A 20476-nucleotide genomic window follows, 5' to 3' on the forward strand; every position below is an offset into this window, starting at 1 on the left:
AATCCCGTAGTCAGAGGCTAAATGATGTGGTTAAATTCCCAAGTTGTGTTAATTTTTAAACTACACATAAATATGTGTAAAATAGGGTTTTTTTTTCCTACACATTTTTAGTTAATACTGACACAAAATGTGTAAAATTGAGTGATACTTTTTTGTTAATTTTCCTACACATTTCCTCTAAGAGTGTGGGGAGGGCCTCTGGTTACAAAGCTGACCAATCACAGCAGTTTGTGGTCTGTGTAGACGTTACTGGTTCTGACTAAGATCAGGCAAACAGTGCAGAAGTGTGCAAGATGAGAGGATTACTGTTACTGCTGAACACTCTCGTCCTGCTGGAGTCAACAGAGGGAAACGAATATGATCAACTAAGCAAATATGACACAAATATTATTGACATGGCAATAAAATTAGCAAATGAGAAATATGGGACAAGCAAACACATCGATTTTGCCTCAATTTTAGACGCTGTAAGTTATTTAATTCAAATGTTATTAAACATTATCATTTTACTGTAATTTGTCTGTTTGTTTGTTTTCTGTGCATCTGCATTAAAGTTCTTGATACAAATATTTAATCATCTACTACATGTATGGTTGTCATCTTTATGGTTTACCTGTATCTTTCCCCTATACAACAGAATAAGGACAAGCGTATGCTTCATGTTTTATTAAGATCTACCTCATGTAACAAGACGACACCGAGTGTCCATCGGGAAGACTGTGTAATCCAAGATATGGCAGTAAGTAGCTACTCACTCTTGAAGAAGGATCTTGATTGTCTAAATGTCTATAGGAGTCATTGTAGAATACACTTCTTTTTTTCTTTTTTTTTTTAAAAAGCTCACAGTTTCACACAGAGTATTTTTCTCAAGCGTCCTCAAGTTTCTTGTGTTGACTGTCGTGGATCCATGTCCTGTTTGCTGCTCAGAGAAACAGAGAAGGTACTTCACAGTCACATATTTGGACAAAGACCTTTTCCCTTACGAAAAATACGTTTATTCAAGTGTGCTGTATACTTTTTTAAACTAAAAATAAGAAAGTATACTTTCAGTCTCCTTTATGTACTGCTCAGAAATATACTGTATGTGCATCTCACTTAAAATTGCACTTAAGTAAACTTGGCTTATACTGACTAAAAGGTCTAAGTATATTTGGCCAATATATACTTGAACTCAATCTTTTGATCGAGATATACTTAAAGGTGCTGTATGTAATTTTTTCACTCTACTAAAGCATAAAAATACCGTAATATGTTTGCAGATATTTAGAAAACATGCAAAGTTCACATAGGCCTACTTGTTTTTCTGAAAAACACTTCTACAACCAGTTATTTTACTTATTTACTTACTTATACTTGGCTTGTAGTTGTGCTTAATCTTTTGATTCAGTAGCCTATTAAATACTTTTTTCCACATAGTTTTACTTACAGTATTATAAACTTACATTTTATGAAAATAGTGATTTATAAAGAAAACAGATATGTTCCTAATTCTGAGTATTTGAATTTTAGTCCACTGATTGTGGAATTTATTTCAAATCTATTTTACTCTTTCCCCGCCATTGACTGAGTTTTCCAAAGCCGCGTTTCCATCGAAATTACCCAGAACAATTTGTCCCAGGAACTTTTTCTAAAGTCTAAAGTACCGTGAAGATTTGGCAAATTAGTCCGGTGACGTAGGACTGCGCACTACTTTACAGTTCCCGCTGGATTTCATCCTCTGAATTTAAACTTAATAAAGCCTGAACCTCGTCGTCGGGTTGTATTTTTAAACTCCTTTGTTGATTCCAATAGCAAACAACTGTTACTGCCATAGACAAAGAAATGGACACAGCAACCCCATAGGTTTCAACAGAGAAAAGTGAAGCAAATTAGAAGCACTCACTTCCTGATGGCTGAGCGTACTGCGCAGACTCAAACTGAGCTTGACTACGTGGATGTGACATGAGCAGCCTGTCTGACAGATGTAAGTCTTCTAGTAGCTGTGCCAAGCGAAATCTGAAACATTCCCTTCCGAAACTTGCAGAGACGGAGAGTGTGAGTAGGAGCTGTCCATGAGCTAGGAGCAGGAGCAACGTCATGACTCTCTATGGGCTTCTCCCTTGACTTTATCGGACTTTATGCCTCCACGTCCCCCCGATTGACTGCGAGCTTCTCCTCCTGTCTATATGGTCATTTCCAGAGAGTCGCGTGGTTATGACGCAATCGTTAGCCTATTTTTACAAAAACTGCTTCTACAGGGCCATAAAGTAAGATACAAGGTAATGGAGACTTTTATACATTGTCGTGTTTCTTTAGAAATAAACAATGGACAAATAGAGTTTTTAAACGCCTCAGATGTAAAGTTATTCACTGTTAAAGTGACGCCAAAATGAATGGGAGTCAATGGGATGCTAACAGCAGGTGAAGGCTTGTTAGCCAATGGCGGCCCCCAGGGGTGGTACGGTTTTCGAGCGCTGGATTGACCCCCTGGTTACTGCACGCACCATGACAGATTTTAAAAATGGTGGTTGAAATTAAATGCTGCGTGGATTCAACCAATCAAAATGCGGCATGATCTCAACCAATCAGCATGTTCAGCGCCCAAGACCCACCCCTGAAAGTTCCTGAACTTTGAAAAAGTAGGGGAGAGCGGGGCACAACCTAACGCTTTTTGACTTTCTCAGTTTGTGTAAATCTACTTATGGTTCAGAGTATTTATTTTTTCAAATCAAATCAAATCAAATCAAGTATATTTGTATAGCGCTTTTCACAATACAGATTGTATCAAAGCAGCTTCACAGTATTAAAATAAAATAATACAACAAAGTTTGTTTCTAGTGGAATTTATTGATTTGATAGAATAAAATTAAATATCCCCAAAATATCCCCAACTGAGCAAGCCAAAGGCAACAGTGGCAAGGAACCGAAAAAAACTCCATCAAGCGGCCTAATGGTGTCCTAAAACTCCATCAGGTGACCTAATGGAGAAAAAAAAAACCTTGGGAGAACCCAGGCTCAGTCGGGGGCCAGTTCTCCTCTGGCATTTATGAACTAGAGGCCGGATTGTAGTTTGAAACTGTGAGATTAACAATATTATATGAATGCCTGGCTGAAAAGATGCGTCTTTAATCTAGTTTTAAACTGGGAGAGTGAGTCCGAGCAACGAACAGTATCAGGAAGGCTATTCCAGAGTTTTGGAGCCAAATGTGAAAATGCTCTCCCTCCTTTGGTTGATCTGGATATCCTAGGTATGACCAAAAGCCTTGAATTTATTGATCTTAAAGAGCGCGATGGATTATAGGGTGATAGAAGATCCGCTAAATAGACTGGAGCTAAGCCGTTTAGGGCTTTATAAGTCAGTAGCAATACCTTGTAATTAATACGGAACTTTATAGGTAGCCAATGTAGTGATGATAAAATCGGTGTTATATGATCATATTTTCTTGATCTAGTAAGAACTTTTTTCCCACATTAATTTCCCACATGTCTAGTACAATTATGTGTTTTTGTTTTATTAATACAGTATATACTTTTTTCTTGATATACCCCGAAAGAATGGAAGTGAAATGTGACAACATGCCCCATAGGTGGGGTACATTGTAACATGTGTGGGGCACATTGTAACATGACATATGGCAGCTTAAAATGTTATCTGATCTAATAAAAAAAATATACAAAACAAACTAAAATATTTTCTAAATAAAATACAATTAAAAAACGTTTTCATATAAAATAATGGCAATTTTGAATAATTAAATAGAAACTCATTTTTGAGTTTTGACTACGAATACATGAAAACACAGCTATACAACATAGTTCAAAACAAATAAATAATTAGTAATTTCTAAACATTGACTCTCAGTCTTTATTCACCTTTTTCTCACGTTTTCTCAATAAAATTAATAAAAGTATAGAATATAATAGCATATTTCTAATAGGGGCACATTGTAACGCAGTGTTACAACATGCCCCCGCCTGCACAACTGGGATTTAAACCCTGCTAGTGTCTTCTGCTAGTTAGCGAAACATTAAATAACTATCTCAACTGTTAAATAACATCTTGGAGATTAAAATAATATCAGATTTGTCTTATTTTAAATAAACACAAAAAATAGAGATGAAAAATTAACTCAAGTAAGAAATTTACTTTTGCTATGGTTTAATAAATGTCTATGGATATCTTCCAAAAAAAAAAAAATTTGGCGGATTTTTTTTTTTCTATATAGTGTTGATATGGCAACTAGTAAATAAACAAAGTTTCGTCATCCAAGCATGTGCGGAAGTATTTAAAACAAGCGTGTTACAACTAACCCCGCGTTAGGTTGTGCCCCGCGCTCCCCTACTACCTAAAAGTACTAAGCAAGCAGGGACTTTCAGGTGATTTATTTCCTAAATGGGGTGTCGATCAGAACACATTCGATCAGTTCCATGCAAAGGAGGTTTATTGTTGACAGTCTTTACTGTAGGCTACACAACACATAAGCAGTAGGCCTGCACAGGAGTTACAGCTTAATAGTGTGTTTTGATGTGTGTGTGGTCTACAAAGGGAAAGGAATACAGATATGTCTTGAGTATTATAACACAAACATTATTTGCATAAAGCTACCAATCTCTCAAATAAAGAAATGATGAAGTTCAATTCTAGAATAAAATAAAGAAATGAACATACAAGCAACGACATTTTTATGCAACACCGCCACCAAGTGGTCAGAAATGGTAAAACATTCGAAACCGAAACTAATTATGAAGTGATGAACTGCACATAATAAGAAACATCGCGTTCATAAACTTGAAATAGTAAGCGTTTTAGCTGTTAATGTGGTGATCACACATACATACAAATCAAACACTGGGTGCAATATAAATACTATGAATTGCAAGTAGCCTAATATTGAACATAATTGGCACCATTGTTGTGCACCAGGAGGAACCCAGGACCCACTGCACCAGCATAGGGTCTGACAATGGATCCAAGGATTTCATCCCGATACCTAATGGCAGTCAGGGTGCCATTGTCTAGCCTGCAGAGGTCTGTGCGTCCCTCCATGGATATGCCTCACCAGACCCTCACTGACCCACCACCAAACCGGTCATGCTGAACGATGTTACAGGCAGCATAACATTCTCCACGGCTTCTCCAGACCCTTTCCTGTCTGTCACGTGCTCAGGGTGAACCTGCTCTCATTTGTGAAAACCACAGGGCACCAGTGGCAGACCTGCCAATTCTGGTGTTCAATGGGAAATGCCAATCGAGCTCCCTGGTGCTGGGCAGTGAGCACAGGGCCCACTAGAAGACGTCGGGCCCTCAGGCCACCCTCATGAAGTCTGTTTCTGATTGTTTGGTCAGAGACATTCACACCAGTGGCCTGCTGGAGGTCATTTTGTAGGGTTCTGGCAGTGTTCATCATGTTCCTCCTCGCACAAAGGAGCAGATACCGGTCCTGCTGATGGGTTAAGGACCTTCTACGGCCCTGTCCAGCTCTCCTAGAGTAGCTGTCTGTCTTCCTGGAATCTCCTCCATGCTCTTGAGACCGTGCTGGGAGACACAGCAAACCTTCTGGCAATAGCACGTATTGATGAGCCATCCTGAAGGAGCTGGACTGCCTGCGCAACCTCTGTAGGGTCCAGGTATCGCCTCATGCTACCAGTAGTGACACTGACCCTAGCCAAATGCAAAACTGGTGAAAAACAGTCTGAAAAGATGAGTAGGGAAAAAATGTCAGTGGCCTCCACCTGTAAAACCATTCCTGTTTTGGGGGTTGTCTCACTGTTGCCCATCTAGTGCACCTGCTGTTAATTTCATTAACACTAAAGCAGCCAAAACTGATTACCAACCCCCTCTGTTACTTAACTGACCAGATCAATATCCCAGGAGTTTAACTGACTTGATGCTATTCTCTGATTAAAAAGTGTTCCCTTTATTTTTTTGAGCAGTGTATTTTACCCTCATAGGCTACATTATGTGTTTTTTTTTGTTTTTTTTATAAAAAATTACATTGCATAACCCATAGAGATCGCACTGTCAGATAGTTTGGGAATATTCACACATAACGTATACACATAAAACATAATATCAGAGTTTTAAAATCAAACATTTTAAAAGAGAACAATACATCACGGTTGTTTAAACCAATGAGCATTAAGCTGTGTCGTCAAGCTTTTGATCAGAATCCGACTCTTGCGCTCACGAGTGTTTTTTGTCATACGTCAGCATGACATCAGAGCAAGGCGGAACACACGCGGACACATTTCTTTCTTTCTTATATTGTTTTTTTTGGTGATTTTCCTTTTATTGTGACAGAACAGTAGAGAGATTACAGGAAACGAGGAGGGAGAGAGACGGGGGTTGGGATCGGGAAAGGTCCACGAGCCGGGTCTCGAACTCGGGCCGCCCGAGCGCCCACGAGGCCATTGGCGCCGACAATCGGATACATTTCTAACCGGCATGCATCTCGCGGGAATCACCGGTGATCGGTTCTGCAGATTTTGCTCATCTCAAACAAGCCTGTTAATACTGCTACTGGAGCGCTGCCAAAGCCAAACAAAAAGAGAAATACCCAGCATTCATCAAAGTATGAATGATATTATGTTCGCTTATAGAAAACTTACAAGTAGCCTATAAGCCTACTACAAAGTGCACTTTCATAAACTAAAAAAAAAAATACTACTAGTATTAAAATAGTGAACTAGTATACTTAAAAGTTCACTTGTAGTAGTTGCAGTATAGCCTACAAATAAAGTTTACTACTGTTACACTTACAGTAGCCTACACTTAAACGTATAGTTTTATATAGGCTACTTAAAAGTGGGCCAATTTAGTCCCAAGCAGCATTGAAAGAGTTCACTTACAAGTATACTACTAGTTAAATGATACTTACTACATAAAGTATACTTAAAATATACCTTAACTTACTTAAGTATAGACTACTTCATAAAATGAACTTGAAGAATACTTCTTTTTCGTAAGGGTTCACTCACCATCATGATCCAACCTTCTTCTTTTTTTGTCAAGATATTCCTGCACTTAAACGTTTTAACTGTTCTCATTGCAGATTAAACAAACTGTAACCGAATGTTTGAATTCCTCATCAAGGAGACTTTATCTTGGGGAAGGACATTCGTTATTTGGAGGATGTGAGCAACAACTGGGTGTCTGGCATGCTTCTGAAAAATAAAAACGATCAAGAATCTTTGCAACTGGTCCTATTAAACAAAACAAAACAACCAGTGAAATGTAACCTGTACAATTGACCTTTCAGGCAAAGTTTCTTTATCTAGAATTTAATTATGTGTATAAGATTAATGTGTATTTTTGCTCAATTATCAATTTTCTCAATGTGTTTCAATGCCATGATGTAATTTTAAGAGAAATATAGAAATTACAGTAGCCTAGCCTTCATTTTGTCCTTAGTTTTGAATAACATATGTCAAATTAATAATTGTATAAAAAGTTTTAAAAATATCTAAATATTCTTCATATAAAACATATTGTAAAACTCTCCCCAAATTAATAAATGCTTTAAACTTTTTTTTTTTTTTTTTTTTTTTTTTCATTTCTAAATATTCTTCCTAGAAAACAAAATTGTCCCCAGAGTTTCCATGAACATGTTACAAATCTTGATTTCTGGCACTGAATTTGAGAGGTCCAATATACCCATTCTTGAAAAGATCTGTAAACATATGTCCTGCAGTGTTATTTAGTTGTTTCTTATGGTTGTTTTCATTAGTGTTTTAAATTGATGTAAATAAATACAAATTATATATGGGTCAAATGCTAACTGTTGGCTTTAAAGCTATACAATGGCATGGTACTATGTACACAGTATTGTGGAGGAATTTGTTAATTAATCAAAACTAACATTTATTTTTCTTGCAGGATTAACATTTGTATGCTTTTGTAAACTAAATGTCCCCAACACTTAGGCCAAAGTGTGCCTGAATCATCTCTAAAAAAACAAAACTAGACAGATGTGTAACATTATAACCTCATGACTTTAAATAACGTGAATTAATCAAGAAATCCAGATTTGCTTTTACCTATAGCAACCTATAACAGAAGGGCTTGCTGAATTATAGATACAGTATAAATAACCAATCATATTGGAGACAAAAATATGTAATGAATCATGTCACCTTTGCCATGCCATCCTATTCTATAAAAACTGTTGTACTCATTTTGTCGAGTGGATTCTCTCTGAAATTGAATTGAGGTCCTAAGGTATTGTCTGGAGTCTGTCTGGTTACTGCTGCGTTGTCTGACTCAGCCATCGTCGATTAGAAGACACGCTAGAGGATAAATTTGTAAGCGTCGATCAGGAGACATTTAGGGACGTCGATTAGGAGATGACCCAGATAAACTCAAGTAAGGTGCGTAGAGGAATTTGTACCACAATTTGGCGAGCCGAGCCAGGAGTCCTCGGAAACTCCTGGACAGGCTAAAAAGGACTTAAGGTCGGATGGACTCCATACTTTCCCTTTCAAATGCTTCTAAATTAAATATAAGGTTAAATTGAATACAATTTTGGATTCTGTTAAGTAAAATTATTGAAGAAAACTGGTGATGTTTAACCTTGGCTAACCCCACATGTGTGTTTATGCATGTACAGCCTACTACAAACCGGAAGATGAAGATGAGTGTGAGGAGCTGAACGGTGGTTGCCAGCAGACGTGTGTGAACACACTCGGTTCATACCACTGTAAGTGCAGCGAGGGGTTCCACATACATGCTGATGCTCGTACATGCATAGGTAAGATCTTTAAAACACACAAGCATGCTTACAAACACATACACTGTGTATCATGGAGAAGTCTCTCTCTGTCTTGAGTGGCATCTTTGTATCACTCGTAGTGATGCATTCTGGGAAGCTCTGTTAAATCTGCTAATGTTATATCCCTACAGCCCAAAGTATACTTTGTAAACAATTTATTGTCATAATTTAAACTATTGACATCTGCAGCTTTGTCATAGCCTAAACGCTACTGAATGGCACCGGATTGGTTTGTCATTATTTTCAATGATCCTCATCAAATAGAGAATACTAAACTAATAATGTTGGGAGATTTATGTAAGGACTGTATTTGTGCAGGAACAGGTGGATTTGTATCCACACTGGCGTGTCGGCAAGAACACATAACATTTCATAACACTCATTTGGACCAGAGTTTGAAGTTTACTGATGATTCAGTTTGAATGGTAACAGTGAGTGGTCTGAAATATCAAATAATAACAATAAATATTAGATATACAAATAAATCAATAACATTCACATAGGCAATAATCCAGGTTACATTATTAAAGTTGTTGCAGTACTTAGTTTGCACACAAGATGGCACTGAGAGCTCAGACAAGGCATTAGAAAGACGCCATTTTAACATGTCCTTATAGGCAGTAATGGTAGATGAAGAAACTACACATAACGCGTAATATATACACAAACATAGGAGAATAACAATATAAATCACCATTTAGAGATATTGCTTTAGTCTTACATGCATTAGTAATCGTAAATGGTGAACTTTGGCGCTTCAAGGTGCTAACAAGAATAGGCGTGATGGAAAACCAATGAGCTTGTGATATATCAATAAAGTACACACATATGCTTTCAAACATCGAAAAAGGGATAATAATAAATATCCTAAACAACTTTCATTCTGGTCATTAACTCGCTCATATAAGTCTACTACTAAATGATAAAGGAGATATAAATTCTGCATATGAGCATTCATAGTTCGTCTCTTGCTGACTGCGATGCACTGACTGATGTCATTCGGTAAACAGCGCTCCTGAATCTTTCTTAACAAATAATTTATCATAAATGGTCTTAATGTGATATTCTCTTTCCCATGGTTGGTTAATAATGAATTAATTTTGATGTGCCCCCTCAAGTAAAGTCATGACATGATGCATTAACAAGCCATTAGTTGATGTTAGTGTATGGTTAGTTAATAATGAGTTAATTATGATGTGCCTCCTAAAGTAAAGTCATGACACAATGATGCACTTACAAATCATTAAAATAAGATAATATGAATACACATATACACTAAGAGTGCCATCCTTATTATTTTACACCCATGGTGCAAAAAAACTAAAGATATAATTATTTGTAGTTATTTTATATTTCTATTTTATTTTATTTATATAATTAAACATATATGGACTTAAAAGAAAGCCCAAATATACCTGTAAAAACACACATAATGAATGTTTACATGTCAAATAGGGTGCATCCACAAGCTAATGCTAATCAAAGCATATACATTTAAATGACAAAAATACAGTTAATTACTGTACATAACCTCTTGAAAAATCCCAATACAACATACATGCAAACATGTCTTTAATTATTATTTCCAATGAGCGGTTTTGTGGGTAAAGGTTTTTGCGCGTTATGGTCTTTCCTTTTATGCAACACAACAAGATTAATGCAATACATTTTCGCATATGTATTAACTCCTTATTTCAAATGACTCCATAAAAGAAAAAGGTTTTAATGATATCTGGGAATCATTAAAAGTGAGTGAATGCAGAGCATGTCCGTAGACGGTAAAAAGATTATTCTTTTTTAACTCTTTACCGTAATTATGTTTTACCTGCTTAGATTAGGAAGCTATATAGCTTAGAGGTCCTCGCGTCTTCCGCGGGTCTCACAAGCACAATCTCGTCAGTTTTGTTCATGAAACCAAGGCAATTGCTATATACCTGAGATTGGTCACATTCACGTTTACAAAATCAAAGATACTTTGGTAGCCTATAGCCCCATGAAATTGCATACACTTGAATTTAATTTAAACGTTTCCTTCATTATAGTATGGCCACTATTACAGATATGAGTTGACCAACATTATTTCTGTCAAATTAACTTTGGATTGGCCAAGCCGTGGTTTCCCATTATCTAAAGTAACATTAAATTAAAACAGAGGTAATTAGACACTCCAAATTTAGGTTGATCAAATAGAATTTGCTGCCCTAAATGGAATAATAATTTGTCTCGGCAAACCAAGTACACTTTGATGTAAAAATATTAGTCGTCACTAATCTGACGCAAACTTGCGGGAATATACAGATCCGATAATCTACTTGGGAAAACAATTTTAGAGTCAGTCAAAATAAAATCAAATGTTTACAATTTATTGACCAGGTTATAGAATAGGCTAATAATTATGACCGCCGCTAGCGTAGCTAGCGAATGCGGTCATATAGGGATTGTCAAAGGTTTTTTTTTTTTTTTTTCGTCATCTACTGAATTTTTCGTCAACGATACCAGGGACACCGAAACACCGGGGAACATGAAATTTGGTGGGCATGTAGCCCCACTAGACTTTTACGGAAAAATTTCGTTTGGTCCCCGGGGACCACTCCCCCCCCGCGCTGGGCCCCCCTAAACCCAAAAAATGCAGTTTTTCCTAAATAACTACCTGAACCGTGGCACCGAGGATGAAGAAATTTTTATGGTATGTTGGTCTTAAGGGCCCACATCAACCTAGCCCATAATCACTCATTTGTGATTTGCGCCCCTCCCATAAAAAATGAAAATGCAATATTATTCTGCTTTAATCGCCCCTATCTTCAGTTGAGATGTTCAGAACTGCACCATATTTCATGTGTATGATTAACTTGACATCCTCTGGGGGTATGCTAAGTTTTGTAGAATTTCATCCATGGGGGGGGTATAAAATAAATTCATTTATGTGCACATTTAGCCAGTTGGCGCGTGCTATGATTGACAGCTTGCTCACGAGGGTGCGAGGGCGGGTCTGTGTTAAAACGCTGCTGTCAATCAACCATTGTGGGAGGGGCGCCGATTTTGTGACGTCACAAAATCGAACAGCTTGATTTGAGACAGGAGGAAACATATAAGAAGATAAAAAAAAAACCACTGGATGGATTTTTATAATTTTATGATGGTTGTTTACAGTCACTACCAACACACATTTCAGTACAATCAACTTGTAAAAGTGCATGTACCATTATATGACCTCTTTAACAAAATTAAAAAGATCTATCCAATCAACATGTCTATCCAATCAGCACTCGGAGGAGGCCTATATGCATGCAGCCAACTCACCTATGTTCCTCAACAGTTTTCAGCATTTTGCCCTGCCCTAAGTTCCCTTTTGTCCTCAAATAATATTTGCCGCAATCCTCCCGACCTAAGGAGCAATTCCCCTCCGTAACACTGCTGCTGATCCCCTGGCATTATCTCGTCAGCCCAAACAAACATAACTTTGTGCACAAGCAGATCCGTTTGCTATCTGAAGAAGCATTCAGTCTTGTAAATTCTGCCATGTAAATAGCAATCCACAGTGCAGCTGGCTTTTAAAGGGAATGGGAGATGAGACTCTGATTGTTTTTTTGCACGTTACGCAAAACACACCCCTTACTCGTTAAGAGAGTAGGGACAACCCTTTTAGACCATGTGCCTGGCGCGCAGACCATTTTTCCTGTCATTAAACTAGCAAAAGTGGATACGGACACTTGCACCGTGTGCTTACTATGCGCTTAGATCGTTAAAATAGGGCCCTATATGTGTGTGTATTTATGCATGTTGTCCCCACAGATAAAAATGAGTGTGAGGAGCGGAACAGTGGTTGCCAGCAGACGTGTGTGAACACACTCGGTTCATACCACTGTAATTGCAGCAAGGGGTTCCACATACATGCTGATGCTCGTACATGCGTAGGTAAGATCTTTAAAGGGGTGGTGGTTGGTTATGATTTTACTTTTCTAACTTTAGTTAGTGTGTAATACTGTTTGATCATAAACAACATATGTAAAGTTACAACGCTCAAAGTTCAAAGCAAAGGGAGATATTTGCTTTTAAAGAAATCACTTTTTAAGGACTACAACAAACAGCTGGTAGAGACTACACGACATTCCTCCTGGGTTAGTGACATCACAAACAAACCCTAAAATTTACATAAACCCCGCCCCCTGAATATGATTTATAGATTATCATGACAGAATATGCTAATCAATGACTAGAAGATAACTACACATAAGCTGCATAAATTCATCAACTAACCATTCAGAAATGTCCTGTTGCATCTACATGTTGTCACTTCTTCTTGAGTCTCTCCATCATTGTCTGAATCCGGTTTAAACATAAAAGGCTAAACGTTTTTTAAATTTTCAGTGCATGTCTGTGTGAGGTAAAAAGACACAAGCTGTTGAAGCTCATTTGCATTTAAAGGAACAGAAACAAAACAGTGCGTTTTTGCTCACCCTCAAAAAGTGACAATTTTAACATGCTATATAAAAATATCTGTGGGGTATTTTGAGCTAAAACTTCACATACACACTCTGGGGACATCAGAGACTTATTTTACATCTTGTGAAAGGGGCATTATACCACCCCTTTAAGACATGCAAGCATGCTTACAAACACACACGTAACATAGAGAAGTCTCTCTGTCTTGAGTGGCATCTTTGTATCACTCGTAGTGATGCATTCTGGGAAGCTCTGTTAAATCTGCTAGCTTAATCTGCTGATGTTATATCCCTAAAGCCCAAAGTATACGTGACAGTCGAATGCATAGCCTTTCCAACAATACTCCATTTGATAGCATGCGCAAACGCAGGCAGTCGACACCTGCACAAAGTTTCATCTTGGTCCATGGCCGTAGCCAGCTATGAGGACACCGAGGTCTTGACCTCTGTGTTTTTCCAAGCTGTATATAATCCGAGCTGTATATAATACAGGTTGTGAAATAATCGCATAAGATATTGTCAAATCTACTTCAGTGTTGCAAGAATATTGCACACACCAAGATCTTCTCATCTGAGCTGCCTCAGCGGTTTGTCACCACTCGTCAATGTCAAAATATTTTAGATGACCAATCAAATCCGCAGGACCGAGATGTTCTAGCAATGCAGTCTGTGATGTTTAATTGAACATTGATCACAACTCCAAGTTTCCTTCCTGTCCTGGATTGAGTTATGGTTGACGAACCCAGCTGAATGGAGAAGTTGTGATGAAGAGTTGGTTTGGCTGAGACCACAAGCAATTCTACAGCTTGTTTTATTACAAAAACTGCAAAGTTGTCACCTCATTGCTGATAAATAATGTAGTTTTCTAAATGTCTACAGTCATATTTAGATGAAGGTCAAAATAAAATATAAATAAATATTATCAGGTGTATTAAATTTATCAGGTGAAGGCAGATTAATTTGTTCTATATGTGTGTGTATTTATACATGTTGTCCCCACAGATAAAGATGAGTGTGAGGAGCTGAACGGTGGTTGCCAGCAGACGTGTGTGAACACACTCGGTTCATACCACTGTAATTGCAGTGAGGGGTTCCACATACATGCTGATGCTCGTACATGTGTAGGTAAGTTCACACTTACAAATAATCAGATAGAATAAAGCAGTATGTGTATTTGGCGTGCTGTCCGAGGAGAGGGCTCCGAGCTTGGTATTTTGGCCCGAGCCCAGAGTACTACCCCCGTATACTTCATTTTTTATGTGTATGTTAGCATATTTGTACAGTTGAACGCAAAGCCTTTCAAAGAATACTCCATTTGATAGCATGCACGAACGCAGGCGGTCGACACCTGCACTCTAGAAAGATACTACTGTATGTGTGAATGCCAGTGTAAAGCCATTGATCTGAGTCATGTTAGTCTGGACCTCACTTGTGTCTAGACTTAAGGAGATAACCTCAGCAGACCCCCATGAAGAGACTGTCACTCCTGCTATGCACACATCCACACACAATGCCACACTTACACACAAGCACATTTACGCACTAGAGGTCTTCTCGGATCCTAAAATCTGTACCCGAACTGAATCACTTCTTACCCGAACCCGACATGCATGAATTAATAAAAAAAAAAAAAAAGAAACACTTGACCCGAGACAGACCCATTAAAATTGGGACCCGAATGTAAAAATGTAAAAAGACAACACTTCAACCGGATATGACACAGACCAAAATCATAGATTACAAATAAGGAACGCCAGGTGTAGAGCATCCCTGCTGAAAAATCCAGCATTGCTGGTCACCAGCATAAGGTATGTTTTGCACGCTGGGACCAGTGTATGTTGTCTTTTGGGTGCTGGTATGTTCCCAGCAAGACCACAACAAAACTTACTTATGTGTTACATATCACTTTTTTAGTGCGTGTCTAGTTAAATAAAGACCAAGACAATTTTCCAAATTAATTTTAAGAAATTATTTAAAGGTACAATATGTAAGATTTTTGTAATAAAATATTCAAAAACCACTTTCACAGTGTGATATATTTCATGCAGTTGTGTACTTAAATTATTACAAAAATGTTCCCAAGGATTTGTAAATCCAGAGAAATTCCAGTTTTAAATAATGGCTCAATCATTGTCATCGTCGCCAAACAATGACGTAATATTATCGCTATCCTCTGTTTCCGCTTGTAGAAACCATATATATAATTTATATGTATATGATATAGTATCTTGCACGCCACTGTTGTGTCGTTCAGTCATCATGGTTCACGATTATATTATATTATACAGTTATATTGCACTTTGTTTGTACTTCAGGAACACTTTTTATCAAGTCTGGTGAGCAAGTCTATGGCAGTGAAATTAAATAGGCTACAGTATGTATTGCACAAAAATATTTATCCATTACTTGCAAATACTGTGATTTTAGTACAATTGTTTTAAACGTGCAAAACTCTGCAGCATTAACCCACTTAATAATTTGACAAAGTCACATATCAGTAACAAGCTACAGAATTACATTTCACGTTCCTTGCAGCTAATTCATGACGATGACATAAAATAGTGTGATCAAACATACAGGTAATACAAAAACTGATTTATTACCTCATCCCTGAACATGATTTGTGAATTCTATGAATTATACCATACATCTCTGGATGTTAAAAATTACATCTCCCATTGTTCCACTCACCTTCATAGCGTCATCAAGCTTCGCCTTTGTTATTGTTTGGCGACCTCTGGCGGCGGAACAAATACATATTGTAGCTTTAATAAAAAAAAAAAACGCATGTTGCTGGTTACATGTTTAATGGTACACAGCAAAATCACCAGTGTTAAAGGTGCATTGTGTAATATTTAGGAGGATCTGTTGACAGAAATTCAATGTTTTCAGTGGCGTATAAAGACCTAAAAGTATGTTTTAGGACCGTGGATAGGTCCCAAGCCGGCACCGAAGGTGGCCGAGGCGGGTTAAAGGAATAGTTCACTTTAAAGTGAAAATTCTGTCATCATATACTCACCCTCATGTTGTTTCAAACCTACAATGAATTTCCTGAAAACCTGTATGAATTTCTTTCTTCTGCTGAACTAAAAGGAAGATATTTAGAAGAATGTCAGTAACCAGACAGTTTCTGGGTCCCATTGACTTCCATAGTAGGAAAAATATATACTATGGAAGTCAATGGGACCCAGAAACTGTCTGGTTACTGATATTCTTCTAAATATCTTCCTTTCAGTTCAGCAGAAGAAAGAAATTCATATAGGTTTGAAACAACATGAGGGTGAGTATATGATGACAGAATTTTCATTTTAAAGTGAACTACTCCTTTAAGCCTTCTGGCTCCTTTTAGGAAGCGAACGATAAGGTCGCTTCTACCCATGAAAGAAGCCAGCCACTGGCGAGTGGAAAGCCGCTATGGCTGCCACATACACTTTGAGCGTGGAGGGGGAGCGGCCCGCATCCAACAGCTCTTGGAGAAATGTAAGTACCATCGGTATTTCACAGTTATGTGGGTCTAAGTTCTGAGCTAAACACCAGCTGGAGAACGCTGACCATTTGAGGTGGTAGAGGTGCCTAGTAGAAGGAGCTCTAGCCTCCATAATGGTATTCAGGACTCCTTCTGGGAGGTCCTGGGGTACCCGTTGAGGGGCCATGCATGGAGGGCCCACAAGTCGGGACGAGGGTGCCAGATTGTCCTGTTCGCCTGTGTGAGGAGATCGCTCCTCAGCGGGATCGGCCACGGAGCTGTGGTTGACAGCTGCATCAGCTCTGGGAACCAGGTCTGGGTTAGTCAGAGGGGGGCTACAAGAAGGACTGCGCACTTGGTGTCCCTGATCCGTTCGATGATCTGAATTGTCTGGATATGCAAAAAATCATTTTGTGGCTGGCAGTCTGAACATAGCCTTACAGACAGTGAGTGTTCCGCTGACATATCTTCTCTAATTACCCTAATTAATTTTCTCTCTCAGACATAGATGAGTGCGTGTCTGGTCAGGCTAAATGTGCTCACGGCTGTGTGAATGTGCCGGGATCGTTCCGTTGTGTGTGTAATCTGGGATACAAGCTGGACACTGATGGGAAACAGTGCTACCGTGAGTAGGCCAACACATACACACACACACTCTGTGAGTCTTTTAGAGTAATTTGAGGTAAAAACCTTAAACACTTCAGAAAAAAATGATCCTATTATCTCAGTATTTTACCATGTGCAATTGTTACTGCAGTCCGTGATCGGTAAATGTATAGTAGCTGTTGATCTCTTGCATTGTTCTGATCGTCAAACTTCAAGTCTTTTCAAATTTTTATCAAAACTTTCAAACAAAGCTATGTCAGTATTTTGACAGTTTGCTTTTCTAGTTAAGGCAGATGTATTAATTAATTTGACTTTCTGTTCATTTTAATTCTATTTCGTCATTTCAAATATTCAGGAATTGAATTGGAATTTCAAAATTAATTTCTGAATGGTGTACAAACCTAATATTCATACCATCCATGTGTCTTTTTTCTTCTGTAGTGGAACCCGGGCTCAAAAATGAAGTTTACTGTATAAAGTGGAATGCCACGTAATTTGGCCATTTTTTCAAGAAGTCACTGCTACTAAACTGTGATGGAATATTCAGTTGGGGTGATGATTGCTTTTTTGATAATCTAGTCGCTGTATCAAATAAAAACCTAGGATTGTTTTGATTTGTTTCTTTTAGTTTTGCAAAGATTTCAGAGTCTGTCTATAGACATTCTGTGTCAGAGAAATATTATTTCTTATGTGTATTCAATCAATGTCACTGCTTATACATGATTGTGTTAATCTTACACGAGTTACAGAAAACTTTTAATCATGAAAGATACACTTTGTGTAACTTAGTATTTTTATTGAATGTAACAGACTCTCTACCTTTATTGCTACTCAATATATGATGCCTTTGACAGAAGGATAAGGGGAGGTGGACAATGTAATTGCTTATATAGAAAGTTAACTGCTTATTAATAATGTAAGGGGACGAACTGAAGGTTTCAAGCAGGTCATTGCCCAATGGAGATCATGCCTGTAAAGGTTAGATTTTGACTGATAAGCATAGAGATGTTGAAAGTTATGAGTCACTCAAATGTAATAAAACATTTGAAAACATGTTGAAAACAGCGCCATCTTGTGGCAGGTAAAATGGATTGGATGGCAGGAAAAATGGATTACAGCAGCCATAAGCCGAGCAGCCAGCAGCACAGCTCCGTTAATTGTTTTATCCATTAAGCACAAATAAAAGCCTGACAGCACTTAAATGTTCAGTTGTCTGATGATATGATTCCCATATTGTGTGGCCATAAAATATGTATAATGTTAAAAATGTAATAATAATAATAATAATATTAATAATAATAATAGCCTACCACCAACAGAGTTATTTGATGCAAGTAAATAGTGCTCTAATAATTTAATTATTTTTATACTGTTTACATGGTAGAATATATGATCATGTAACATAGGATATAGGCTATATATATAGGCCTATATGTGTGTGTGTGTGTGTGTGTGTGTGTGTGTGTTAGAAATTGGACTTGAACTTCCATAAACAACACTTTTAGATTAGTGTGGATTCAAACATTCCAACCATGCAAAATAAAGTATTCACGTTACTTGCACAACTCTTCCGCATTCTACTTATTACATGACGGGAGTTTCCGTTCAGCACACCTACACACATGAGAAGATAGTAACTTAGGCCTACTACGTTTTATGGCTAGCAATTGATTTATACAATGATTCGGGATCTCTGCATTAATTACCTTGAGCCTGCTGAAATGTTCATATATTTTCTTTCCAACTGTGCATTCTGAATAATAGGCCTAAATAGCCTAGCCTAGGCTAAATGTATTTACCCACTAAGCTCCTCCAGCAGTCCAATGCTCGTCTTCTCATTAACCCTCTGGGGTTCTTCGGTCATTTATGACCCGAATTTTTTTTTTCAAATTGTTAAAAATCGCAGATTCATCGAAATGGTCCGAAACTTGGTGACTTTATTGGTACTTGGTATATGAACACCCAAAAAAATTGGGGACAGGATTTGAAAAGTCTAAGTGGGTGTAAAAAAAATAGTCACACTCAGGACCTTCGGGTCAAAAATGACCCCCATAGGAAACGAATGGGAAATTGGCAAAAATATGAAAATACAGAGTTTTTTTGTGCGTACAATCTACAAATCAGCCACGATAACACAAAATATGTATCATTTTAAAGCTTAGAATCTCAGTTTTTTAATGCATCTAATCACTTTGATCAACTCCAAAAGAGTGCTGAGTTATCGCTCTAAAACGGAGTGTACCCCCCGCAGGCGCCACCTAGCTGCGAAAAATATAATCATAATATTTTTCAAAAATATTACATTGATCAACTTAAAATAGGTGTCATTTGAAAGCTTAGAGTCTGAAATTTACAATGAATGTAGCCAATTTGATAAACTCCTATGTAGTGCTGAGTTATTTGCTGATAAATAGAAAAAAAATGTTTTCATAGTTTATTATATGAATTAATATTTAACTACTTTTTTGTACTACGTACAGCAACATGTCAAAGACATCATACAGCTCTGATAGTCCTGTGTCATATGTCATTTGAAAGGTCTCAATGAGTAGAATACAACAAGCATAATTGTTTCAGGCTTTTTACTTTTAAATTTAAGCAAGGTTTTTGTAAAAGACGCCCCTCAAGAGACCCATATATGGATACTGAATTTTAGACACATTTCCGCTCGTAACTTCATGAAATATGCTCTGATTGTGGAAAATAACACATCATTATTTACAGCAGATGCTTACAATTAAAATGAGTCCAAACTCAACATAATTCATTACTTAGAACTAAAGATATTCCTCATGGAGTTCTAACACAAAAAAAATCCACAGACGCACGTAGCCAAACAATGTAGCTTAGACTTGGCCTTTTTACTCGTATCTTCATGAAACATACATCGATCATGAAAAATGACACATCGTTATTTACAGCAGGAGCTCACGATTAAAACGAAATATATATATATATATATATATATATATATATATATATATATATATATATATATATATATATATAATCAATATATTCCATCAATCAGATCTAAAGATATTCCTCATGGTGTTCTAACACAAAAAATACCACAGACGCACCAAGGAAGTAGCAGTAGCAGTGATGTTATGTTGTTTTGATTTGATGTTTCAGCTCATAACTCAATGAAACAATGAACATCTTTATTTACAGCAGATTCTCACGATTACAAAGAGCCCAAACACAACACAATC

The 20476-nt window shown here is 37.4% G+C and overlaps 1 protein-coding gene across 3 annotated transcripts; it reads left to right on the forward strand.

Moving 5' to 3' along the window:
- The first annotated feature begins 225 nt into the window (after positions 1-225).
- On the forward strand, positions 226-18522 carry LOC311090614 (uncharacterized protein). 3 transcript variants are annotated; one of them, XM_084126023.1, is made up of 9 exons: positions 226-467; positions 638-739; positions 872-940; positions 7032-7113; positions 8586-8726; positions 12540-12662; positions 14192-14314; positions 17158-17280; positions 17703-18521. In XM_084126023.1, the coding sequence occupies exons 1-9, from the start codon at positions 294-296 to the stop codon at positions 17753-17755; spliced, it is 990 nt and encodes a 329-aa protein (XP_083982149.1). In that variant the 5' UTR covers positions 226-293; the 3' UTR covers positions 17756-18521. The 3 variants fall into 3 exon arrangements, with proteins under 3 accessions (XP_083982149.1, XP_083982150.1, XP_083982151.1); XM_084126025.1 differs by having other exon boundaries at positions 432-467; positions 840-940; positions 17703-18522; XM_084126024.1 differs by lacking the exon at positions 14192-14314 and having other exon boundaries at positions 261-467.
- Positions 18523-20476: the final 1954 nt, after the last annotated feature.

The sequence above is a fragment of the Abramis brama genome, assembly GCF_963993115.1.
Source record: "Abramis brama genome assembly, chromosome: 10".
NCBI classification, from domain to species: Eukaryota; Metazoa; Chordata; class Actinopteri; order Cypriniformes; family Leuciscidae; genus Abramis; species Abramis brama.

What these genes read in the sequence shown, in the direction of transcription:
- LOC311090614 (XM_084126023.1), top strand. Translation starts at nt 294, where the DNA reads ATGAGAGGATTACTGTTACTGCTGAACACTCTCGTCCTGCTGGAGTCA. An exon ending in GTGTAATCCAAGATATGGCA is followed by an intron (nt 740 to 871) that starts GTAAGTAGCTAC and finishes ATTTTTCTCAAG; the next exon opens with CGTCCTCAAGTTTCTTGTGT. An exon ending in TGATGCTCGTACATGCGTAG is followed by an intron (nt 12,663 to 14,191) that starts GTAAGATCTTTA and finishes TTGTCCCCACAG; the next exon opens with ATAAAGATGAGTGTGAGGAG.